The sequence below is a fragment of the Myripristis murdjan genome, chromosome 14, assembly GCF_902150065.1.
Source record: "Myripristis murdjan chromosome 14, fMyrMur1.1, whole genome shotgun sequence".
NCBI lineage: Eukaryota > Metazoa > Chordata > Actinopteri > Holocentriformes > Holocentridae > Myripristis > Myripristis murdjan.
In genome coordinates, this window is record NC_043993.1 from 25,815,495 (window position 1) to 25,843,388 (window position 27,894).

At 40.2% G+C, this 27,894-nt stretch overlaps 1 protein-coding gene across 1 annotated transcript; it reads left to right on the forward strand.

Annotated features, from left to right (window-relative positions):
• The first annotated feature begins 17,635 nt into the window (after positions 1 to 17,635).
• cnih2 (cornichon family AMPA receptor auxiliary protein 2) lies at positions 17,636 to 27,581 on the forward strand. Its single transcript, XM_030069197.1, has 6 exons — positions 17,636 to 17,716; positions 21,170 to 21,238; positions 25,710 to 25,757; positions 26,670 to 26,782; positions 26,871 to 27,014; positions 27,554 to 27,581. Exons 1-6 carry the CDS (start codon positions 17,636 to 17,638, stop codon positions 27,579 to 27,581), a joined length of 483 nt encoding a protein of 160 aa, XP_029925057.1.
• The last annotated feature ends 313 nt before the right edge of the window (positions 27,582 to 27,894 follow it).

Genomic DNA, 27,894 nt, shown 5'->3' on the forward strand with positions numbered 1-27,894 from the left:
GCGCATCAAGAGTCCGGGATAAATCAAATTATAGCCCCAAATCCACATCATTTGCATTATATCGCTGCCTTTTGCAGCCTAAACGCCACAAATATGAAATTCGTTTAAATATATAAAATCCTACAGATGTTGCCTTTAGGTGTGTATTGTGGGTTGGTGCTTTGATTTTGTTGCAGTGTGCATGGCTGTGGGCAGGGGTGTAGTGAAGAACCAGTCCACCTAAATTCAATCCTTATGAGGTAAATTCATCAAACACATCACAGTAAGTGATTTCAAGTTACATGAGGATGGAGTCTTCAAGCTGAAAAAGCTGAAAGTTGCTCCTCTGAGAGTTCAAGTGATTGTTGTCTATGCTGGTGGTTAATTATAGATAGTCATTCACGGGTTGCCATGATTTACCAACCTGTTTATTGGCTGCATTTAACTATATCACTGGCTGTGAGGGAAATGATGGCTGTGGCAAGGCTTGGAGATAAATAAAACAGAGATCAGACTTGAATCTGGAGGCTTCACAAAAGCCAGAGGAGGGGAAAACAGCCTGAAGACCAGGAGGTGGAGCAGCATCACAGAAAAAAGACCTGCTCCTTTAGAGAGAACTCACTTAAAAATCAGGGCTGAAATCTGTCAGATGATTTAGATTAGATGTTACACCTGAGCAAACATAATGTTGTACTGGTCCAAGCTCCTCCTATACACCGCTCTGTTAGCCTGTATACAATGTGCTCATTGTTGAGTTTCTGTGTGCATTGCTTTGCCACAGAATGCCTTTTTTCTACAATACAATCTATATTGTAAGTTAGATGCTATACACATCTTGTCAATTTCAAGTGATTCATCCTCCTGTTTAAGTTGTGCATTTCTATGGTGTGCGGCAGCCGAAGAGTTAAGTAATAACAGGAATCCCTAAAGTATGTACCAATACTTTATTGTACACACCCTAAGAGCGGATAAAAGGAAGTAATTACACCCCTTTGGACACCATTTCTTGGACATTGGAGGTCATATGGGAGATTTTGCATGTTTTATCCAGTCCACAAAAGTGCCCAGTGACTGTAGAAATATGGGCAAGGTTTCTCTGCTGAGTAATTTAGGCAGAGGCTCGTATTATTGAGGGAGGAAGCCTTTCAGGAATTAAGGTGTTGGAAAGCAGGAGCTGCCTGGTTTGCTGTGATTTGTAGTCCATCTGCGCCCTCTGGTGATGGGCTCCAGCACTTTTCTTGGGTTGTCAGAGGCTTCAAACCATGTGGAGAAAAAAAAAAAAAACATGTTAAGACTGACAGCAAAGTCCATGTCATCGTCTCTTGCAGCGGATTTGTAAGATGGTGACATGCAAGCAGCTCATAGATCCTCAGCTCCCACAGACTCCTGAATTTCCTGATCTGTGTTCTCCTCTTCCTCTGGACAATTTTCTGGTTATTAATTTTTAATAGGCTGTAATTAAGTGTAAGTCTTATTTAATGAGTGCACCATCTTTGCTTTCATTGGTATCCAAACGCAAAACTTTGTGTGTGTGAGTGTGTGTGTTTGAGACAGCTGAATCCAGTAAAGAAGAAGAAGAATTAAGTTCGTTATTAATTAAGCACGTTTAATTCTTTAAGTTCCTGCTTTTTCACCTCGCTGTGTTTCTGTTGATCCCATTCATATCATCCATTGCTTGTTTGCATTTTTTAAAAATATTACATTTTTTTGTAGGAACTCATAATGATTTACAGAACCAGTTTAGTACAATATTGTACAATTCTGCTCCTTTGAATAAGTCTTTTCAGTCTTAGGATGATGGTTTACCCTCTAAAAATTATAATATTATAATGTTGTATCACAAAATACGCCTTAACTAAGGGGAAAAAAAGAGTATTTTATAATTTAGGTTAGCATAATGTATAATTGAGAGGGCTGACTTATGTTTTTTAATAAGGGTAAAGTTGAGAGGTTTCACCCACTGGGCCTAGTCATGGGCGAGCCTGTTTTTCAACCACACTGCCCCAGCTCAGGCCCTCGTGCTGGTAAGCAGCTTAAGCCCATGAACTCTGCTTTCCCCTCACATTTCTTCTTTTGTAGCTTCAGCATTAGAAAAAAAACTGTTTTTTCCATATTGTATGTCAGTGTCTCATAAATATTCTGTCTGTATCTGCCCGTCGTAACACTTCCATGGAGCGACACCACACGTCTTTCGAAACCATAGGATCTCTACTAAAATTTTAAGAAAAGTTCTGTGGGTTTCAACAAAGCTCGGCCGCACAGCTTGCGTTTATAATGACGATCCCACCATGATGATGAACTGGGAAGGCTGAAGAGTTTAAACGAGGCAGCAACCCCTGACAGCTAGTGATGTTCTGTTGCTGAGTCTGTCCTCTGGCCATGATAGAGTGAGGCAATGAAAAGACATTTCTAAATAGAGGTCAAAACATTTTTATAATTGAAATATCATTATTATAAAAACTGCAGTAGACCCTTGCCAAGACCTCAAACTCTAAGGGATTCTATGCATATGGAATAGACTAAAACATAATAATTGGCTCTCAGGCTTTTTTATCCACCAGATTCTTTAGAAGTACGTCCAGAAACTCACTAGTTGAAGAACTCATTGACAGCTCAAACAAAATCCAGCCACTGAAAACTAACTGGTGAGAATGAAATGGACAATTTCCTCATGCTGCATCTGTGGCCTCACAGCATGGTAGATATAATCTATATACAGGGGTCATTGATGGGTCAGCTGTGAATGTCTTGACCAGATACAGTGTATGATGCTCACTGTGGTGGGAAAAGCTGAAAGAGATATTCGACCAGCTATGATATTTGTAAGAAAGCTGAGCACTTTACACTGATTCCCATATCTCAACACAGGCTTGCAGGATGTCACAGAATTGATTTTTAAAAATACTGCAGCTTGTCTACAAATCACTCAGCGATTTAGGGCCAAAATACATCTCTGACTTTCCTTTGCAATCTGAACTCCTCAGACAGCTCAGGTCATCTGGGGCTGGCCTGCCAGACTGTCAGTAAAGCAAAAACCCTGAAGCTGCATTTAGTTACTATGCTATAGTACACTTGGCTGAAACATCTTTTAAATGCAGCGTTAAAAACTTTTATGTTCTATTGTTATTTATTTCTTATTAAATATCTTTCACACCTCATGTGAAGCACTCTTAATGTTCATTGTGTAGAAAATGTGCTAAACAATTAGACTTGTCCTGCCTTTATTGGTTTGTCTGTTTTTTTTGACAGATGATGTGATGCATCTCTGTACTGGAAGTGAAGAGTTAAAATGCTTTGAGTGAGTGTAACTCTTGTGAAATGGCTGCTGTATGAATTTGTTGGCATCAAAACGCCTCCACTCTCCAGAAGTAGAGGGTTTGTGCACTGGACTGTGGGCTGTGTCTGTGTTTCATGTTTGGCTGCTATCAATAACTGTTCCTAGCACAGAGCTGCACTAACCAGAAGGACCATACTTATTGAATCAAATCGGTGCTTTTGGTCATTGTTCATTTGACTGATACACCTCAAGATGGCTGCCACAGAATGCTTCATAATGTTGTCATGGGAACATTATTTGTTGCTATGGCCATTCATTTAACCTAACATGCCAGCATGGTCAACATTAACTTAACACGCCAAGATTATGTACCACGCACTGTCCACAATACTACTTTATTTAACTACAACATCTAAGGCAGCTTTTCTGAACCTTAACCAATCAGGAAATGGCCGTCCTGTTGATTTCTATTTTTGAGGTTCTTAGTAATCGCACAGTTTTGTTGAACAGCGGACTCTGATTGGCCAGTGAACCCATCTGGCAGCTGCTTCACATCTAATATATCACTTTATGGTCAAAAGAGCCTATTATTTTTGTTGATTTCTAATGAAATTAACCAGCAGCTTGCCTGCGGCAGACAAACAGCTAGCCTGCATACCAAACAGGAACATTTTTTTAATTACATTTTATTATTATTATGAATTTTTATTAATTTATTCAGAGAACACAATACCGCAGGTCGAACAGCAGTCTCAGTGGATTTGTTTACACTGTTGTGATTGCACTTCTGTTACAGTGTTGCAGTACTGCTGAGCAAATTTTTTTTTCTGTGGAGAAAGTTTGTAGATTACATCAGTGTGTAAGCATTTAAAATAATTTTAAATCAATATTTTGTTTCAGGTAATTAATGTATATGACAAAGTAGCAGTGTTATAAGAGAAATCATAAACAGAGGGCTGGTCGTTATTGGTGTTTCACATTGGGGTCTTGATTTATCTTGTTATGGCATATTTTAGAGAACAATACGATACAATGTACAGTGGATTGATACAGCGTGTTATGATGCAATGCAAATATCCTTACAGTATCATAAATTAAACCCCAACAACATGTTGTGTTGACAATCAGCTTGCTGTGCATCATCCCTTGCTTAGATGAATAACAAGTGCTTTGGTCTTATAGGTGTAAAGTATGAGGTTACGTTCAACACACCGCTGTAATATAGTGAATGGCATCCCTGTGTGTGTCTCACTTGGTCTTCTTCATCTGACTGACCAGGGCAGCATCATCTGCAAACGTGATAAGCAAGCAGTTCTCTTGATCGCTGAATGTTTGACTAGATCATGAAGAGGATTTGTAAAATGCAACATATTTGGTGTGATATTAGAGGACTGTCAAGACATATTGAATTCAATTTTGGAGAACATTGTTTAGCATACTCTTCAAAATTTGGAATTCATTATTTAAAACATAAAACTGTTGGTAAAATCCATAACACAGTGCTTACCACCCTATTAATAGTGTGTTAGAAAGCATCTGTCAATTGCGTATGCACTATTTATGATTGCTTCATTTTGGGGAGTTAAAGTTAAGTGTTACCTTCTGTATTAGTTAGAAGTTCTTGATCAACAGTGTCAGTGTATTATTGATTCAAGGTTCAAGGCTCAAGGTAACTTGATTATCCCCAAGGGGCAATTTGGTTAACAGCCAGCAGTAAAGAAAAAAAAAGATCTCAAACAAAGCAATAAATAAACTACAAACACCAACACAAATTACATTTTACAAGATGGCAATTGAACTTACTGAACTCCTGAACCAGCCTGAATCTCAGCCTGTTTGGGATTGTCAGCTTGTCAGTGAATCTGTGTGGAGGCAGGAGCTTTCTCAAAGTGTTTGTTGACCTGATTTTACATGGCAGCTGTTGCAGCTGTGGCATCCTCCACACCGTGCTGTTCCTAGTCGGTGAACACTCAGCACGCTTTGATGTTTTCATATTTTAAATGGCCAGTGTGCAAAACACTTACAATGGCCATCAGGACCACAAGCTAGAGGTCATTAAGTTCATCCATCCTGAGTGTATTGGCACTGTGACTGATGAGTGCCGTACCCTTGAGCCCAAGGATACAGCACTCATCAGTTACACTTGAATGAACCATTCAACTTCTGTGCCTGATATCTACTGTAGTGATTAGGGAATTCACATTGCCAGACTTTTGGTTGTTGCATTACAAGTGAAATTCCTTGATTCTCAATGCCTGATTTGATACCATGGCAAAAACAGAAAGCTTATTCAGTAATTGGTTCAGGTATTTAAACACACAGGCTAAACTAACATTAGAATATGATGTATCAAGTTGTGTCTATACTAAGTTAATGACACTAAAAATATTATCATTTTCACAATTTAGATATTGACCTGTTGTCTACACATCTATTCTTGTGACATCTCCACTAGTGACTGCTGCAATATCCTGTTATGCTGTCCTTGGTATTGATTCAGCTGAGACTAGGCTATGCTCTAATTTGCACTGAGGCAGTGTGTGTGGGGTAAATTAGTGCCAGTAGAGTAAACAAGTCTGAGTTATTAATCCACCTTCCAATCATCATGCCTCTGCTGTGGGTGTTCACATTTGGTACTGGATGAATGGCTGGAGCATTTTACCCCTCACTTATTTTCCCACAGAGTTTCAAAGCATCTGAATTATTAATGTGGATGTTTCCTTCTCCATCAGCTGAGGTGGTGTGTGAGTCTCAAATCATTTATCTGCAGCAGGATCTAACCGTGTTGCTAAAAGCCTGGTTTTACCCCTCAGGAGGAATTTGCGATGCTGCTTTGGGAGTTTGTATCTTGAAAATCGATGCTGGCATCAGTCACATTAAGTCACAGTCCTCTGCTGCCTCTGCCTCGTATATGTTGCCATCTTGTGGACAATTTAAACTTGTGCCACTCTTCATCAAAATAATGACACCAGTTAGGATATAATTCTTGTAAGGAAATAGAAAATTCCCAATATAGACCTCAACCAGAGTCACATGAATTATGATATCAGGCTTCACTGACCTGACAACAACAGTCCGCTGAACTCATCCAGCCGAGTAATACTGGACAAAAAAATGATGTGTCATAGTTGCAAGACTCTGTCTTTTTCAAGTTGACATTTCTGTGTAACCTGTAGGGGAGAGTGGGGTAAATAGTGCCAATTTTTACTTAAACTGCCTTTAAAGCAAGGGGATTACAGTAATGCCTCCAACTAAAATATGCACATATAGTTTAGGATGTTGTGCATCCCTGGGAACAGTCACTTAGGATCTTATATAAACTGTTTGAGAAATATAGCTTTAAAAAAAAAAGTGGTTTTGTGGCACAACTTGCCCCCGGTGTGGGGTAAATTGTGCCATTAGAGAGAATACACTGGGGTAAATTGTGCCATTGATAATTGAAGTAAAACAGATCATTTTAATCTCACAAATGATAATGCTATATAAAAGCAAAGCAAATTCAATACAAAATTATTTATTTAACATTTATTTCTTATTTTAACAAGATCACAGGCCACTTTTCTATAACAAGGCCTAGCGCCACATGAACACATACCCAGAACAAAATAAAACTTCCAAAATGAGCACCTGAAAATCATCTTCATCTGAATCTGAATAGTTTTAGTGATCAAAGGTAAGAAACTAATGTACAATAACAATAAAATACAAGAAAGTAATATATAGTATATAATCACAAGTTGTGCCACTGGCACAAATTACCCCAAGGCCCTTTGGCACAAATTACCCCAAGCCCACCATTTTGAAAAAAATGCATCCCCCAGCTGTTTTGAGCTAACATCATGCTAACTGTATAGACTCATGGTGTAGCTTACTAAAGTACTAAAACCTGTGTGAACTGTTTTCAAAGTTTTCTATAATTGTTCAAACACAGCAATCAAAAAACCTTGATCATAGAAATTTTACTTTGGAGGGCAAAAAAATGTTTTTTGAACTTAAATGTGCTTACCTCTCAAGCCATGTGTCTCCCTTCTTTGCAGGATCAGTGAAATGGATGCCTCTTCAAAAATATGTGGTCACATGACCAACTTCTTCTATAGTTTTCTAGATAACAGGGATGGCACTACTTGCCCCTTGGCACAAATTACCCCACTCTCCCCTATCCTTTTAATGATGCACCAATGAATTAATCAGGATATTGTGAGGCTCCTAATAGCTACTTTGGGCCCTATCTTGTGCCACCTGCTATCCGCTGCCACTACCCGCTACCCGCAAATTGCGGATTTAGGAACTTCCACTATCCCTAAACTGTATCTTGCGCCACCCGCTACCCGCTATCCGTTATGCCGACTCCATCATTTGCGCCTGGAGGTGTGTCCGTGGGCGTGTTTCATGCGCTATCCCTAAAGTTGCTATCTTGCGCACACACTTTAGGGAAAGCGGATAGCGGGTGGTCGTTTGGGCTGTTAGGAGAGCGCGCCCAGGCGGCTTCAGTGTGCGCCCCGACGGAGCCTCGCCACACACACGGTCGGACTGATACCGGGACGCCTCCGCAATGGACTGAGCATATTACTCATATAGACTGTTAAGAGGAAAGACTGTTTTAATTGGACACTTACGCCAGCACGTTTTATTGTTTTATCATAAGCCAGCAGCTGTGCTATATTTTTATTTTTAATATTTTATTTGCCCAATCTACCTTGTCAATAAATTAGTTTACACATAGTTCCACCTCTGCCTCTTGTGTGTCTGTGGTGTGGCGCGGGGATTTTACTCAATCAGTACAACCTTGTGACACATCCACTTGGATACATGTGGCTCCACCTCCCGAATTAACTCTCCTATAATATAATATATAATATATAAAGCCAACTTGCTTTAGCCTCAGTAGAAGCCCTGAGAAAATCTACCTCCCTCTCTCCATCGCGGGTTTAGGATTTAGGATTTAGGATAGCGCATCCTGCCCTTAAAGGCAATGGCACCTGGCACACTGATTGGTTTAACTGGCGTAACACCCAAAACACGCCTATGCAAAATATAGCGGGTAGCGGAGGTGTTTTGCGGATAGCGGGAGGTGCACAAGATAGCAACTTTTACGGGGGAACGCCTCTTCCTAAATCCTAAATCCGCAAATAGCGGGTTTAGGGAGTCTGGCGCAAGATAGGGCCCCTAGGGCCCGGGTTTAGGGAGTCTGGCGCAAGATAGGCCCCTAGGGCCCTATCTTGCGCCAGACTCCCTAAACCCGTTATTTGCGGATTTAGGATTTAGGAAGAGGCATTCCCCCGTAAAAGTTGCTATCTTGTGCACCTCCCGCTATCTGCAAAACACCTGCGCTACCCGCTATATTATGCATAGGCGTGTTTTGGGCGTTACGCCAGTTAAACCAATCAGTGTGCCAGGTGCCATTGCCTTTAAGGGCAGGATGCGCTATCCTAAATCCTAAATCCTAAACCCGCAATGGAGAGAGGGAGGTAGATTTTCTCAGGGCTTCTACTGAGGCTAAAGCAAGTTGGCTTTATATACATATTATATATTATATTATAGGCGAGTTAATTCGGGAGGTGGAGCCACATGTGTCCAAGTGGACGTGTTACAAGATTGTACTGATTGAGTAAAATCCCCGGGTCACACCACACACACACAAGAGGCAGAGGTGGAACTATGTGTAAACTAATTTATTGACAAGGTAGATTGGGCAAATAAAATATTAAAAATAAAAATATAGCACAGCTGCTGGCTTATGATAAAACAATAAAACGTGCTGGCATAAGTGTCCACTTAAAACAGTCTTTCCTCTAAACAGTCTATATGAGTAATATAGGCTACTCAGTCCATTCCGGCGGCGTCCCGGTATCAGTCCTGTTACAATTGGCCGTATAGTTCAATGTTTCTTGCATTATCCAATGTATTACATAGTTCAGGGCAGCTTGGCTGCTAAGCAGAGGACAGATAAAGCAGGAGCCAGATGTACTTTCTCTATCTTGTTATTTAGGTCTGTTGCATTAGATACACGCCCAGTCAACATTCACACACATAGCATCACACATTCCAGAAACAAGGCATGGACAGTGGTTGGCCTGTCCATGTCCGGGTAACTGGCCAATTATTCTCGGTTGCATTTAAGTCCAACCTATGTACGGGGCAGGCCCAGCCCAAGAACATAAATGTGTATCATTTCCTGATATCGGGGCTCTTTCTGACTGACATCCTGCGGGAGCTCTGTCACACTGAGACCAGCGCTGCCTTGCTTTATATGTGACCATAATAAATATTCCATCAGAAAATTGAAGACTGACTCCGGTCTGTTCCTGGGCTTTCAACAAAAGAATCGGGAGCTAACAGTCCGACCGTGTGCGTGGTGTGGCTCCGTCGGGGCGCGCATTGAAGCCGCCCGGGCGCGCTCTCGTAACAGCCCAAACTTTAGGGATAGCGGATGAAACACACCCACGGACACACCTCCAGGCGCAAATGACGGAGTCGGCATAACGGATAGCGGGTAGCGGGTGGCGCAAGATACCGTTTAGGGATAGCGGAAGTTCCTAAATCCGCAATTTGCGGGTAGCGGGTAGTGGCAGCAGATAGCGGGTGGCACAAGATAGGGCCCTTAATTTAAAACATGCAAATGGGAATTTATAGTTGATTACCTCATTTTTTTTTTTATCTCTTCTTCTTCTTCTTCTTCTTCTTCTTCTTCTTCTTCTTCTTCTTCTTCTTCTTCTTTTCTCCTTCTTATTCCTCTTACCTTTTTAATGAATCTTTACAACAGTTAAAATACTTATATAAATATGTATATATGTGCATACATGTGTCAGTATCCCATAGGCTGATTATGCCTTATTTCCTTATTTCCTTACTTACTTACTGGGATTTAAATAGAGGTATAACCCTGTAAGATGTGTGACTTGTTTATTGAGGATATTGTATTGACTTGTCTACATGATGATATGGCAATTAATAATGCACTAAGTGCAATTAACAAAATAAGAAGAAGAAGAAGAAGAAGGAGAAGGAGAAGAAGAAGAAGGAGAAGAAGAAGAAGAAGAAGAAGAAGAAGAAGAAGAAGAAGAAGAAGAAGACCCTAACATTTACCCATCTTATCTGCTCAGGAACATTGTTATGATATTGTCACTGGACACTTGAATCAAAAGCTGAAGAGCTGTGTCAGCTTGTGCTGCCAAGTAGAATCAGTCAGCCCTTCACACAAACAGAAAATCAAGGTAAAACTTTAACATTTTATACTTTAAACATTCATTCCCCTACATTTGCTGGCCACCTGTGTTTTGAAAACAAAGCTTTAATCCTGCAATTCCATAAAAAAAAACAGAGCAGAGTATGAGACAGCCACCTGTAAGAGGAAGTGATCAGAGACAGAGTAAGACGGACACCAATAATAATATAATCTAATGTAATATAATCTTTATAGAATTAAACACTAAGCCCTACCACTAAAGTATCTGCTTTACAGTGTCTTCTGTTATTTATTTACTACATATATGTCTACATATACCATAAATATGTCGACATGTGTACTACTCCTGCTTTTAATTAAGGTATTTTTGTATTTCTTCCACTGCTGAGAGTGGCTGGAACCTGATCCATGACCAAATGGTGTTAAATTAACAGTAATTGTAGTAATGTACCTATTTCAATCCATATTGCAACATCTGTACTTGTGTGTCATGCTCTTTAAGTTTGTTTATAACACTGACATTTATTCACTCCCATTCACAAAATGACCTTTGATATGAGATTGAAATAAAGAAAGAAGTGAAAGCAGAAGTTGCAGTTGCTCATAATCACCACTAGTGGGAGGCCTAAAGCCAGCATTGAGACAACAGCAAGCCTAAATACTTTGTGGGTTAGGACTATAAATGACAACTGCTGTGTGTACAGAGTCCAGCATGGGGACACAAGCTAATGTTGTGACGAATGCTTTATTTCTGGCCCAGAACTTTGAATGATGACCTTTAAAGCTCCAAAGCAGTGGGAATTGCAATTCTCAGTTTTATGGCATCAGTCACTCTTTTTTGAGGAAATGTGACTAATGCCCTTTGAAAAACTCTCCCTCTGATTGTCAATATGAGTCTCCTTCCTGGTGTGAAATATGTCACCGTCAGGTTTTTGTGAATGTTCTGATTGGTCGACAGTATCCATAGTTAATAAGGTGACCAATAGTCTGTCAGATTATATTCAGACAACGACAGTGCTTATCAAACCGGCTAAAATCTCTGTGCCTCTATTGTTGCTGGGAATTGAAGTTCCAACACTGAATATTTGTTAGCTAAAAACAAAAATATGAACCGGATGAAACAGTTATGCAGCAGGTCGAGACTTTCACTCTTGCATGTTTTATGTCATGGAATCATCAAAAACTAAAAAATATGATGCACCTTGCATTCAAAATCAATATCAAATTTCTCCATACTGGGTTAAAATAATTCCACAGGATCTTTATAGTAAACCTTATCAAATGGGAATATGAAATAGCATGATTATTGTTAGTGTCAGAGTAAATAATTCATTGATTGTTTATTAATATGGCAGCAGGAGGTCTGCAGAAGCAAAGGTTTAAGCATGGCCCAAGGCTGGCTTCACACATTATAGCCTCCATGCAGTTTGTTAAATGTTGCAAATGGAAGTTTTACCGCTGCAATGTCATCAAACCCACATGCAACGTGCCAAATAACGATGCAAACATGGGTCATGATTTTCATCAGATGGGTCCTGTTAAGTGAGCACGGTCAACAGCTCTATGAGACAAGAGTAGCTCTTATTTGCAGCTCAAAATGAGGTCAAAACCTCTCAACCTCAGGTGCTCCGGCAGCCCTCAGCACCTGCAGTGTGTGGCTGTAGTTCACATATGGGTGTCAGTCATCACTGTGACATGTGGACAGGGACATTGATCGTGCCACACAAGAGCTACAAACATGAGCCCTGAGCCTGCTGAGTTGAAAATGCACCAAACTCACTGAGTAGTACAGGAGCAGGTGGCTTTCAGCTCTAAAACAGAAAGATAAGTGACACACTATGTTAACTGTGTCATTTTATTACTAAGAGGGAGAGTACACACAAAGGATACCCCTTGATGTGGTATGGACTTGCTAATTTGCAGGAATAACCCCATTTACACAACATGCAATATCCCAAACACATTTACACAACATACAACATCCCAATCCAGATTACGCAGACTGCAGGGAATCCCCATCCACTGGCCAACACAGCAACCCAAATAAGAGCAACAACGCCTGCTTAACCGTTAAATGACTAACACACAAACCCAGACAGCTCGAAATCCAACACATCACTCGTTTACTGTGCAAATGTATGGAGTTCATGTGGCTACATGCATCCAACATGACAGTGTAAAATATATTTTTTATATGGAATATAGACTGAATATGACCATAATACATCAAAATTGTACTGATTAGCATTTGCTTTTCTATATGTCAAGTTTAAAACAAATGAGTAATCAATACATTATTGATGTGATTGACAACGCACACACACACACACACACACACCCACACACGTGTATGTGTGTGAAAAAGAGGTCAGAGTGAAACTTATGTATTTATGAAGTGTACACTTTGGGCCAAAAACAATGTACAACCAACTAAACAGTCAGCGGTTCTGTTCAGTTGTTGCTGATACTCTGAGGGATATTATGTTTATTTTGGTTAAATAAGACACAGGAGGGATTTCGGCAATTCAATCCTCTCTGTCATGAGGAGAGGGCGATGTGACACCTACGCTGTAACAGAGCACGACAAAAGGCAATGAATCTCGCAGGTCTTCAGAGTATTTTGATACCACATGAGAAGGTTTTTCAAAACAGCAGAGTAATAACCTATGAACATTTTTGGAGAAGTGAAACTATTGTTCACATCATGTGCAGCATCAAATTGACTTGCGTGTAAGGAGTTGATGTAAATATTGGACAGCCACTTTAACCACAGATACTCGTCACTGACATGAAGTATGACACATTTAACCAAAATTTGTCATGTGGAAACATGATCTCATCATGTTAACTTTGCACACATAAAAAAATGACAACATGACAGCATTCTCTGAGTGCCTATGGAAAATGTAATGTATAGATTGTAAAAAATTATTCCAAACTAGAAAGCTGATTTAACAATACACAATACATGTTGATAATAAACTATTGTAGTGATATGTGAAGTAACTCTTGCGGCCATAGCGTTGCATAACTTAACACATTTCAGAGTCCAGTCTGGGTTGTACAACAGTCCAAAAAGCCAGTGCAAGATGTTGACAAAGAATTTGAACCGCTCAAATATTAACATAAAAAAATGTTGCATTCATCATCTTGATGTTGGAAGTCAGAAATTGTGAGTGTTTGTCCAGTTTAGAAAAACTGAGTTCGAAACATGGATGTTTGTTTGGTTTTTTTTTGTTTGTTTGTTTGTTTGGTTTTTTTTTTTCTCTTAGAACTGTTAAATCAACAGTATGGCTCGGCTCTGATGAGGGCTAATAGCCAAAACGTGTCAGCATGTGTTGGCTCGAGCAATGTTTAAATATGTTGTAATATAAAGTCCTGAAGAATGGAAACCTGAGGCATCATTCATTTTTGGAGCTCTGTCTTCCCTATGGATGCCCAGTCACCAGAAAAAATGTTGGCATTTTACGTTTCTGCAAACCGAGGATATGTTGAAATGTTGAAATTTTTGAAAGTTTTTGAAAGTAGGAGTTCATTTTTACGTAATGTTTGCCAGCCAATATTAGTGAATGTTAGCTAACATTTTGTAACATTAACCGTGACCTTTTCCTAATCTTAACCAAGTTGTTTTGGTGGTGTATGAAGCTAACAAAGCAAACGAAAATGGCAGAAGTACCTGACGAGCTAACATCAGCTAACATTAGTGTTGGACATGTGTTGATATGCAATGCATTATTGGTTCACAAACACTGACACTTCAACGTATTTGTTGGTTTGTTGTTACAAAAAATGGCAATATTTTATTCTGGCGACTGACTTGGATGAAAACATCTTTGTTCTTTAGGCTGAGCTCTTACTTTGAAAACACTGACAAGTTCACTGGCCCCTGTTTGTTGAATCAACGTTACCTTCCTGTTGGACTGGAACATCAGCGACTACTGCATATGTTCAACTTTAAATTTCTAAATTGTATATTTAACCCTTTGCTATATATTTAAAATTGTGTGATGCTGAAAATGAATTATTCTGAACATTACAGACATATTAATCATGCTACTTGCAACTGAGGGACATTTCAATTGCATCTGTCCATGCAGAAAGTCAGAGCACAGCATAAGATGTTTAACCACCATGTCATCGAATCTGTCATCGAATGCTGAATCACTTGGTCAAATTATACATTTGTTAGCATGACTAAAGGTTGTAGGTCGTCATGCACAGGAGGTGTGAATAATCAGTGAGTAAAAAATGTCAAAGTGACCTGGATTGGTGCATCCTTTGGTCCATCCTAGATGTCACATTAAAGTCATGGCAGTTTGGGTTGTGGCACAGAGCGGTGAATGGCTGGTGTGTTGGATTTTCATCAATCTGGGTTAGTGTGTTAGCCATTTAATGGTAAAGCAGAGGTTGTTGCTCTAATTTGGGCTGCTGTGCTGGCGAGTGCATGGGGATTCCCTGCACGGCGGCCAATCTGGGTTGAGGCTCTGTATATGTAGTCTGAAGGAGTTTACGACTGAGTAGAGCTCTACCTGCACTCTCAGCTGGTTGTTAAACTACCTGGTTGGCTTTCTTTAAACATGTATTTTTCTTGCCATGTAATGACACTCACTCAGATAGACAGGGCTCCAAGCAAGCTGCTGTAGCCGGTTACATGGTTTTATACTAAGAAAGCCATGTGGATCGTCTCCCTTGTCTGCCTCTAAGCAAATGGCTCTCCCGCTGTGGATCCACAGTGTCATCAGCCGGCACAACTGGGACAAAGACCTTCAGCAGCACTGTTTGAAAACTGTAATGGAAGTTAATGCATCAGATATAGTCAAGGACACATTTGTATAACCTGTTGGTGTTTTTGGTGGTTTTGTTGTTGAGCAGATTCTTACAGATCTGCTTATAAGTCAAAGAAACGCCATGACTCTCAGGCTGGGGAGCAGGTGAGCATGCAAGTTACAGTAAAAAAAAAAAAAAAAAAAAAAAAAGACAAACTATAGTCAGCAGATCAATAGAGATCAATGATCATGAAATGGATGACAGTGGGAATTAGACAGCACCAGCTGAATGAGCCATCTAAAATTACAGCCTGATATGACGGGGTAATAGAAGGATGAGACAAAAAGTGAAACAGATCAATTATGTAAAGGGTGAGAAAATAGCTAATAGGGTAGATAATAAAAAGAAATGAGAAGAGAGTGAGAGGAACACATTAAAAAATGGCTCCTATTTAATGAAATGATGGATGGCTAAAGGGTGTCAAGATAGGGAATGATAGAATGTGAGGGGAGGAAAATTTCAGGAGAAGGAGAGAGAGAGAGAGAGAGAGAGAGAGAGAGAGAGAAGGATGCAGACAAAAGAAAAAAAAAACATTTTGGACCCTCCCCTGCCCCCTCATCAGTCTCTGGGGAACAAGGGATTATGGAAATGTATAAATGCAAGGGAGAGGGGAGACTGACAGAGAGAGAGAGAGAGAGAGAGAGAGAGAGAGACAGGGCGAGAGAGAAAAAGAGCAAATGAGAGAGGGAGGGGGAGCGAGCAATGCTATTGGATGATCGTTATAACATCAAGCGTGATAGAAATATTGCTCTCGCAGTCTAAGAAGCAGAAGAAGAGCTGGAGATAGACAGATAGGCAGAGGACTCAGGAAATATAAGCAGGTGTGTTTTCAAAATCCCTGCAAGAGAAAACAGGAAAAAGGGAGATTTAGTGACAGGGAAGGCAAATGAGGAGGGAGGAGACAAGAGAAAGGTGGATTAATTAACTTATGACTTCTGAGGGCTGTGGAGCTTTTTGCTTGAGAACAAGCGTGATCTCAAAATAAGAATAAACCCATCTCATCATGTAGATGCAGTGGAGGGTCCTGGTAGATTTTCCTAGATGCTTTTTTTTTTTAATCATCATCACTATCCTGCATGTGAGCAAAGACAAATATAAATGTTTGAAGGAATCTGAGGGATGCGTCTGAGAGAGAGATGCAAAGCAGAGAAATCTGACATGGTGCCGACCCAAATTGACAGAGACAGAGTTGGGCGAGGAAAGAGTGGACTGTTCATTGGCAGACACATCTCCAACCAGATACAGGTATTCTCTACTCGATATTAAGATCAGTCAAGATTTTGATCCATGCTATCTGAAACGATCTTTTCTATTTCTCCTGTCATCTCATCTTCATGTCAATCCTCTTTTATGTGGACGGGTTTTTCTTTAGCATTGTTAGTTTAAAAAAAAGCCATTTGATCGGAAATGGCATTTCACTCTTTACTGCATGTAATCTATACTTACAAAATCAGCTATCAATAACTTGATGTGTTTGAATATTCTTTGTTAAATATACATTCTTAATGGAAGAGCAATATAGCCTGTATCTTTAGTAAATGAATGGATACATGTTCAGATCCATCATTTTTTAACAATATAGTAATAAAATAAAGTAATACACTAAAATACTGTCTGATGTAAATAACTCATACCTAACTGTTTACAGTCAATATGATTTGGAAATATGCGTCATTAATGGTATACTTGATTTAAAGCAACAGATGAATTGAAAGCCATACCACAGATATTTAAAATAATCACAAGCCATACCATCCTTCATAATAATAATAATCAGTACTGCTTTTGAAAACACAGTGCTGTGCTTGGTATCGAGAGGAATATCCTGTGTTTCTGTAGTCAGCGTGCAGCGAGGCACTTTGTGGTTGTGTTACACTGAATAAAATGTGTAGGCTTTGTCTAAAGCGAAACTACCGGGAGGGGGAAGGGGAGGAGACAGACATAATGCCTGTCAGAGACTGAAAAGAGGAGCACCAGACCCTCTGACAACTGTGGCTGCGAACAGACCATACAAGTGCTTTCTGAATCAAATGAAGTAGATTTTAAAAAAGAGGGACGAGAGATAGATAAAAAGATAGATACAAAAGGGACAAGGATGCAATAGGGAATAAGTGGATGGGGCTTAAATAAGAAGAACCAGTGAAACCACAGCTCAAGTTGAGTGCTTCACATCACCTGGATAAAACTGCCTCTCAGCACAGCTTGCATCTGAGAAGGAGAGTCAGAGTCAGCAAGAGTGAGGGAGGAATAGCCAGAGAGCGAGAGACCCAGAGACAGAGAGGGAGAGAGAGACAGAGAGGGAGAGTAGGGGAAAGTTCCCTTCCTCTCTCTCGACCCGTCCCATTGTCAGGCTGGCTGGCACAGCCATGGCTTTCACCTTTGCGGCCTTCTGCTACATGCTCACCTTGGTGCTGTGCGCTGCTCTTATCTTCTTTGTCATATGGCAGGTGAGTTTTACTCTGCACTCCGGTACCACACGCAAAACCCAAAACGGGCATGCTGCAGGCCTGCGAATGTCCATGCTCTCTCTCTCTCCCACGCAGACAGACAAACACACCCACCTACACACAGTCACACAGCACAGAGAGGGATGGAGAGTGGACAGATCACCCATGTACTTTATACTCATACTGTGCACATTCAGGTAATCACAGCATTTCCTTGGGGTTAGCCGGTGCTGCTCTCAGTGCCCGTCTCAGCACAAGAAAACCTTTGGGTCACTTGAATTTAAAGCCTGTTTTTTGCTCAATGCAGCTGGCCCAAAAAATGTAGATGTGCAGTATTGGTGGTTATGTGACTCTTACTTTTGCCTCTTAAAACCTGCCAAAAACATGGCATGTTCCCTTTAATACTAAAGTCAGAAAGAACGGCATGTTCCCTGTAATACTAAAGTCAGAAATGACAGTGTTACCTATCATATTAACTTCAGAAGTGAAGGCTTTTTCCTTTTAATGCTAAGCTCAGAAGTCCTGTATTAAGATAATTGGTGGAATAAGAATTAATTATAGAGGCAGAATGGTTCCTACTAAACACAACATAGAATGGGAAGCCTGAAAAACACAATGTTACGTGCTGTGCAGGGGTTTTTCCAGCTACTTTCATGCAACAGCGCAAATATGTGCCTTTAAATGACCAGGTTACATGGTGCCTTATTACTGGGATAATAAACTGGGGCTAGTCTGACCCTTTGATAAAAAAAAAAAAACATTGAGCCAGCAATAAGGCAGATTGCACAGTGCTTATGATGTGAAAGAGCTGACACAAAAGAACCCCTTCCTCAAACAAGGTGGCGAGGCATTAGCAAACTGGATGTGTGTTTGTGTACGGGGAGCTACGAAAAAACAGTGATCATCATAAATCTCATTGCCAGATTGTTGTGGAGCTGCCTGTCTGCAGAATTTTAAGTGGAATTTGCACAGCCATCACCGGAGACCTGTGCACTCAGTATGCTGCGCTCTGCCCTTGTTGTCACAGGTGCAGGCTTCGCAAATACCGAAGCATTGCTCTCTCAGCTTAAACATTCAATCCATGGAGGAATGAATAACGTGCGATAGAGACCAGATCATTACAAAAATAAGGCTTGAAATGACTAACGTACTGACTCTTGAATTGACTAAGTGGGTGAGACTACATATGAGTCAGTGTGTCTGTGTGTGAGAAAGCGACGGGTAGAAGCCTGTGTCTGGCTCAGCAGCGAGCCATGTGATTGAAAATGCTTATCAAACTATGATTTAGTTCCACCCCCTTCCCCCAATCTGCCTCTACCCATGGTTAGAGCTCCCCATTTTCTACGTGGCTCTCAACCAATCAGATTGCCCATTCACTGCTATAGTAACCATGGAGCCCACTGAGGGGCTCACCAATGTCACCATGGAAACTGCATCTGTTTACAACGGAGCTGAGTGTGAACAAGACAAGAGAGAGCCGTATAGATGCTTATGGGGAAAATAAGACCAAGATTGAGCCGCTCTCTAATTCAACCTTGTTGGTGGAAGCACAGCACTTACCTGCAAACAATATCTGCGTCAGGCCATTTTCATGCAGGTTTTTACTGCCGACCACTAAGCCATCAAAATCAAGCCACGCTGTTTGAAAGCTGACCCGATGATAAGCGTAGCAGATGGCTGTTCCACCAGGATTTATCAGGATTTTTATTTGACTGTTAATCACAGTTGGTTAGCAAAAATTTTATCACCCACTTTCACCTTAGATGGAGCCGTCAGCGTGTTGCTGCAGACAGTGTAGCTGACTGAAACAACAAATGCTCGCTTTACTGTGTCCTAAACGGCAAACAAGGCCATGGAAAATAACCACATTAAAAAATCTGCAAGAGTTTAGGTCGAAGATTTACTTGGCAGTGAATGGGACACTTGTGTGTTTTACATCCAGGGCGTTAATCCTCTTTTAACCAATAGCATCACAGCATTTTATTACAGATAACAGGGCCACTTAGCCACAGATGTAACTTTGCCAACAAGTCATGCCGTCCATAAGACCACATAGGTCTGTTCCAACCGCACAATACGACCCACAGGAGTGTTTCTGGAGCGAACTATGACCTAGCTAGCTAATGAGCTAACTAGCGACTAGTCACTAAAAATTCTTGGTTAAGGTTAAGGAAAGGTTTGTCATAATGGTTAAGGTTGGGAAAAGGTCAGGATGAACCCTCCTGTCACCTTGAAAATTTACTGACATTTTTTAGTAGTTGGGATCAATTTGAACTCAGTAATTTAAACCACCAGAAAATTAAAATTGTTACTCAAGTTTATGTGTCAGGTACTTTATGTGTCTTGACTTGTTGACTAAACAGCCCTTTAAATAAAACATAACACCCCCCACTCACCCTTTATACATCAAAGTTCTTGTGGGAACCATGTTTTTCGCTCCTGAATGTCACATTAACTATCAGTGGTTCTCACAGTGTTACAGGTGTGGTTATGTAGGATCAGGGCCCTAAAGCAGAGGGAGGAATTTTGAAGATTATAAATGGCAAATAATAGTTCCTCTGTGTCCAAAAGAACTAAAACATATATGTGTAAAATGATGATATTTCTTATATGTTCTATAATTTTTTGTTCACCCACTTGTCCCCATTACATTAGGAAAAGTCATTAAATATGAGACAAAATGTTAATCATGTATTTAGCGGTGTTAAACACTGAATGGGCTCAAATTGGCCCCAGAGATAACAGGTGGGTTAATACTACACCACAGTGTTGTTATTCATAAGTCGCTTAACTTTAAAACATAACTATAGGTCATAATAAGCTGCTGTGCAAATGACCTATGGGGTGGTGTTTTGCCGGAGGACATTCTCCATCTGTGGCAAGTTTTGAACTCTATCAAGGTTCACTTAAACTGATTTCTGGGAATGAAAGAGGAGCTGACAAAAAAGGAGAAAGGAAGGGTCACATCCAAACCAAAACTGTGTAATAGTGAGATAAAGAATTGCGTGCATTTTGACATCCTCACTAATAACACACTGCAAACAGACACATGGTGCATGCACAACATCTGGCTCACTTCAAGTGCAAAGGGACATGAAACAGTAACTTTACATGTCACTGTGCTTCCTTTCAACATGTAATCACCATGTGTATTCAGGCTATAGACGTACAGTGCAGTTGTTGAGAAGATATAGTGGTGAGCCTGCAGTGGTACGCTGGTCCAGGGTACCACGCAGACTGAAAGAATGAGCTAAATTAAATAAAGAATGAGCATTATACAACAGGCTGAGACTGAAATGTGGTGTGAAAATAGACAGAGAGGGAGGCTTTTTTTAAAGGTGTAGTGTCAAGGAGATCACAGGAAGATGAATGTTTTTTCTAAGCTTTTTGTTAAAAAAAAAAAAAAAAGAATGCCGCATGAAAACAATTTTCAACATATGCATTGTTTTTCAGATTATTGCATTCGACGAGCTTCGCACAGACTTCAAAAACCCCATTGATCAGAGCAATCCCACCAGAGCGGTAAGACCCCTGTTGTTTGACTGAGACTTGAACTCTTTCAGGATTGATCAAACTCCCTGCTCACACAGAGAAATTCCCTTCCCTTTAATTTTGAGGAGCAGCAGCCAATGAGCGGCACCGACACGCCATGAACAAATTGACACTTTCATTCCAAAACACTGCAGATCCATTTTGGGGCGGGGTGTGTGTTGCAACCCAAAAATTCATCAGTCAGTATTTCAATTTCACAGTCGATTCTATACTCAAAAAGAGATTAATTTAAAAGGCAAATGTCTTAAAATGAATCATGATTTAATTTGACAGGCCGTGTGCTTTACTGCCATGCCAGCAATAAGCATCAATTATATGATGTTAGAGCGAAACTTTTTAAATGATTTATTCAACTAGATTTATCCATTACAATAAAAATAATGGCACTTCTTGCTAACAACCCTTCCAGAGGCATACTTACAATGGTTGCAACAATGGCACATCGGCATTGCTTGCTCTGAATATTAATTTGTAAGTGGGTTCATGCAAATCAACCCTCCAGCAACTTGTCTGCGTGATTGTCTCAATCAGTTAAATGGATGGATGCAAATGAAGCTGCTGTTTACACAAGTGCATTGTTTGCCATCTCAATAACAACAGTAGAGACATCATGATAAGAATACTTATTTCTCAAGAGTATCTTAACCTGATGAACTTAGTTAAAGTCATAGCAGCAAAGCACAACAGGTTCTAGGAGAATAATTATTTTACTGTCCTGAAAGAGTAAAGTGCTGTTATTTAATCATCCAAAAATGTGATGCCATGCCTCTCCTGCACAGTTTCCCCAAGTGTGTTGAGAAATGTAAATGAATAAGAAACTAACATAACTGTTTTTTTTTCTTTTTCTTTTTTTTTTTTTGTCCAAATTTAACTAATATGTATAAACTGATTGCAAGGAAGTAACAGTGGAGAGAATTTTGTCTTTTTCCAAGCAGCTAAACTTGCAGCTCTCAATTAAACCTGCATCTGAGCAGAGAAGTGAGAATCATGAGGAGTGGGAGAGAAAACTGAGAAAACAGACTGTGGCACTGTGAGGGACTGTGGAGTGTGGAGGGATGCCAATTACATTTATTAGGGGCAAGCTCTAATCTGCTGCCATCGCCCTGAAACCTAAACCAGCATCGGGAAGGGGTGGGCTGGGGGCAAACATGTTCAGAAACAACGCCGCTCAGACATGCTCGGTCAGGATGCAACGCCAGTCTTGCCCAAGGTTGATCAACTTGGCAGCACAGACAAGTACAGAAGGACATGGCAGCAGCATCTGAAAACAAACACACAGCGATTAATTCTGATGCTGAGAAAGAACACCAGGTGTTTGCACAATTGCCTTTGTCTTCAGGAGGAACAAAAGAGGAAAAGATTTCTCCTCCATTTTTTAACAGCAAACTCAGAGACACAGCTTATTTTATTCGAGACTTGCAAGGGTATTCAATTATTGCCTGGATGCTATTAGGCATGCTTTTCTAATGCTTATTATAGGGATTAACAAATATGTTGGCAGACTATTAGCATTAAAAATCAATATTGATATCAGTCCAACATTATTTTCATTTCTGACATTTGGCTGACTGTGATAGTGGCGCTTGTGAGACCTTGTTTTCTAGAATTGTGTCACTTATCACAACTGTAAAGTCAGCAACTGAGTAAAACTAAGATGGTCTTTTGTTTAAAAAAAAAGACTTGATGATCTGAAGACAGGCCTGTTTGAGAAGCGTGACCTTGTAATTTGTGTTAGAAATCTTACACGGTAAATGAAAAATGCAAATGACAGACCCATTTTTAGACCCTCGGAAAAAAGTAAATGGAGGAAACTTTGGGAAGGGCGGGTAGCATAAACAAAATGCACATAATACACTCCAACAAGTTTGTAGCCTTGAGGCTCCTCGGTGCGGTGGTGGGATAAAAAAAAAAAGCACACTGCATCATAACCTTCACCTGTCAGTTGTTCTCGTCTGTTGTTGCTGCTTTTTTTTTCATGTCTTTCCTACGTCCTACTTTTTGACAGGACTTCCAACAGCACAAAATTTGCTGGGGGTGTCGCTCTTAGTGCCACCACTCAATCTGACAACCTTGGAGTGCCGAGCATGTGGGCGCACAAAATCAGCATCTCACCCCATCTAAGCTGTGATTGGTGCGTTGACAAAAGGGACTGAAGTGCTCTGTCTAGAGGTGGCAGCATAATTTCTCTCATTATGAAATAAATTAGAAAAGGGCTGATATAAACCCAGAGGACACCATTCTTTAGGTTCTTTTATTTGAAGGGTTCTTTTATTTAGTGGCCATAGAAAAGCTTTAAAACCACTGAACTTGCACCTTCTTTGATAGTGGGGGAAAAACTGCATTTACATGTTCACAATGGCACAAATTATTTGATTTTTTTTTTTTTTTTTTTACTGAATAACAAAATTTCTTTTGCTGAATCTGTTTTTGCTGGAGTTGATTGGATATTTCAACGGCATAAACCTCATCTGTGCTCTATTGTTTGTTGTTGCTAAACGTCTCTTGCCTCTGATGAATCTTTGTTCATGGCGAAATGGAACAATGAAAACTGAATTGGACCGACACAACCTGGCACAGTTTGGGGAGGCTATAGGGAATGTGAGTTGTGAGCAAATCTGGGCCAATAAATTTAAAATATAAAATTAAAAACTTTGTACTTTAGCTGGTAATGTGTACACAGAAGGGCTGCTGAGATTTGAAACCCCACAGTGTCTTGGGAAAATGTGGTGTAGAAAGTATACAAGAGAATTTAGCATCGACCAAAGCTGCAGCCGAGGATAAACAGCGAGGGTGGAAAGCCAATGTCTGCTGTGGATTTAGGGCAACATCCGCTTTCAGGTCACTAAGGAAGGTTGGAATTTGCGGCCACGGCTTCAGAAGCTTTCATAAATGCAGCTGGTGGCTCTGGCTGAAGGGAAATGGCATCAGAGGAAGCCTGAATTGTGCAAACTCATCCTGTAACTACGATAGATGTCTCAATATCTCATAAAGTCGACACATCTCTCCAGTTGAGGTTTATACAACAGTGCCAGGCCAGCAGCGTGGCTTGCAGCATGATGATACAAGGCAAGGGCTGCGTATATGAAGCACATCCTGCTCATCTGCTGGACGTCACTCACACAAAAGAAATTATTCAGGGAAGAAAAATAACAATGGCAATGGCAGCTGACAACTGTCCATTGCCGCTGACCATTGCTGCTGTTGTTCTCTTGCTCTCTTGTCGCAGTGATGGAAACAAATTACTCTAAAGTGCATGAAATAGGAGTGTATCTATGTTCCCAGGGCTATATTCCCTTCATGTAATTTTTTTCATGCACTGTTTTCAAAAGCTATTTCTAATTTTATCTACTCAACATGTACTATCACATTATGATTTTTTGTGATACATCTTTTTATTGTGCAGAGATCACAATAACATTTTTTTAAACTTACAATTAAGTAACTTAAAATTTAATTACTGTGGCATAGTTGAAATGATGAGATGAGCATAGAAAGACAGGCAAAAAAGAAATTAAAAAGAGAGAAAGAAAAAGATTAGGGGAAAACAGATTATGAATTTTGGTTAATATACTAGGGAACATGAACATTATTCTTTTTATGCTGAGGGAACATAGGGTTATCTATGTTGTTCAAGCTCAGTGTTATGTATGTGGCTAATGATGTTCATGACATTACTAATGCCAACTTTGGTCATGTCAGTGTACATTTTCATGAATATGATCATTAACACCATTTCAGATATTTACTGAGCATACACTGTTAGATTATGCATTTTTTCTACTGGCACTCAACAGAGGTATGGAAAATATTTGTGTAGAGGGAAACTAGGGTTGTGGGATCATAGGGTGGACCTTGATGAAATGCAGCAAATGATGACATTCAGCCTGCTAACTTAACATTTCCATACCAGGCCAAGACCAGAATAGGCCAAAATAACAGAGAGAAGCTCACGATATAAGGTTTTAATTTGTAAAACAGAAAATTTAATCTCCTCACATGGCTAACAAGAGACTTCAAAACACCATGGCTCACACCAACAGGCCTGAGTAAACAACACCTGAAATGTAGCTTTAATTTATTTAGTTAGTTAGTTGGTCTAACATGAATAAGTAAAATGGCACTCAAAAGCTTAAGTGTGTTCTAGAAATCGATTTTTCAGTCCTGCTTTGGCCCCTCTGTGCACCTTTGGTAATCTACTTTCATGGTTAATGATAACAGCTCGAGTTTGTTGTATAAAAGCAGGTTTATCGGCTTAATAACAAAAAAAAAAGTCTTTCTTTCTGTTCTAGTTACAGCATCTGTCTGGGTTCTAGTTTATGCATTTTGTAAATGCATAAACGTCACTGGAAATCAGACATTAACATGGAATTTATTTATTCATGATGGGAGATGCCTGTAAAAACTGATGCAGACATAATCGGGCTTTCTATTCACTTCACAGAGGGAAAGAATTCTCAATATTGAAAGAATCTGCAACCTGCTGCGGAGGGTGAGTAATACTTGTTTTTCACCTGGTGGTGGATGATGAGTAACAGAGGGACATCAGAAAAACCTTGAGCATTTGTTTCTGTGACTGTTGTGAAAATCACATGTACCATCCCCATTATCCAGCATCACCGCTCTGCCTCCACCTTTTTCCCCATCGCGTCCACATACATCACATCTTGAGTCGTAAACTTTACCTACAGGCGGTTCAGAGGCTTTATTAGGACATCTTCGATATAGCTGCAGTAACATCTGGGAAACAACAACACAACCACTTTAACAGACATATTTAGCTATGCAGCCTTTGGTCAGCTTGCTCTAATTGCCCAAATATCTTTCCTTACCTGAAAAGGATTTTCTATTCTTTATCTGTCCTTGATCTCTTGACTTCTATCTGTTTCTATTTTGTTTTTTCAATGGGGCATCTGTGAAATGACAAATGTTGCTCTCCAAGGAATTTCTTAACCCTAATGTTCAAAATGGACCGCATGGGAAGAAAGTCTTTTGCTCATAATGGGAAAGACGGTCAGAGAGGAACTAAAGTTAATGTAGTAACTGATTTACAGCTTTTTACCCACAAGTGTGATGATTTATTGATTGATTCCTTGCTCTAAAGGGTAATATTCCACTGCTGCCGGCCCTCAAATGAGATCAAACAGTGCAAGATGCAGTTTTTTTCTCAGTACTAAAGAGATATATTGTTACTGTTTTGTTGCTCAAGTGTTTTAGGAAACATTGCACTGAAAGCTTTCTGGGGAATCCCCATTCCAGGCGCACGCGTGCACACACACAGACACACACACACAGATTTTGCTCTGTGTCCTGTGTTTGTGTGGGACACAGAAACACACAGGGAAAGCCATAATTAGCTGTACGTGCTGAAAGCTGGCTCTAAATAACTCCCTGTTCTTGGTAGCTGGTGGTGCCAGAATACTCCATCCATGGACTCTTCTGCCTGATGTTCATGTGCGCTGGAGAGTGGGTCACCCTCGGCCTCAACATCCCCCTGCTGTTATACCACCTCTGGAGGTACGCAGCGCCCCGTAACACATTTCTAAAAATGGTTTCTGTCAGCCCGTGTGGCGCTGGGTGAACCTCCTCTCTGCCCTTTTTTCAGGTTTTTCCATCGTCCGAGAGATGGGTCAGAAGTCATGTATGATCCTGTGAGCGTGATGAATGCAGATATTCTCAATTACTGTCAAAAGGAGTCCTGGTGTAAGCTCGGCTTTTACCTGGTGTCTTTCTTCTACTATCTCTACAGGTAGGGGTAAATCCAAATCGTTTCAGTGCACAACACATTATTAATTGAATTTAGCTGTGCTTAAAAAAAAAAAAAAAAAAAAAATTGATAAAGCTGAGTATCACAATATGTATTTGCAAAGCTATATCGATTCCTGCAACCATTTTATTGATGATTATCATTTATGCACTTCATTTTTATATGACATCTACATTATATGTTATATTTTATTGTTTGAAATTGTTTTGAGTCAGTTTGTCCCTCAATTTATTATACATGCTGCATGTTGTCATTGTCTCTCTTTAAGCTCTGTTTATACATTCTCAGTGAATTATTGCAGTGTATCATGCCACACATGATATAGTGGCCCATGCTGCATATTGCATTGTGAGGCTCTTGCCTATATCCAGCCCTGTAATTCAACAGGTTTCTTGTCTTCATTTGATTGACACATGTGAACTCTTTGGCCTGGAGGCAACTGTGTGTAGTTTGCAAGGAAACTAAATGAAATATTGTTCTCTCTCCCTGTCTCTGTTGCCACATCTGCTTCCCGCTGAAAGTATGGTCTACGCCTTGGTGAGCTTCTAACAGAGGAGAGAAGCCTCAGAGACAAAAACAAAAGGTCTGTCAGAAAGACAATGAGGAATTCATGGAGAGCTCACTTTTTTTCTCCTCTCTCCGTGTATGAGTCCCATCACTGGCCTGGGTTTACACCAATCTAACCTTGGATGAAAGAAGAAGACCTTTCCGAGTAATAATGTGAATGTAAAGGGTTTTTCTTGCCTCCACTTGATTATATCGCTTTAGCCCAGATATTGCCACTGGATGGCTGGACAAAGTGTTTCAGGAGTGAAATGAGACAGAATGAGAACATAGACAGTGCTTGTGTTGCCTTTGACCC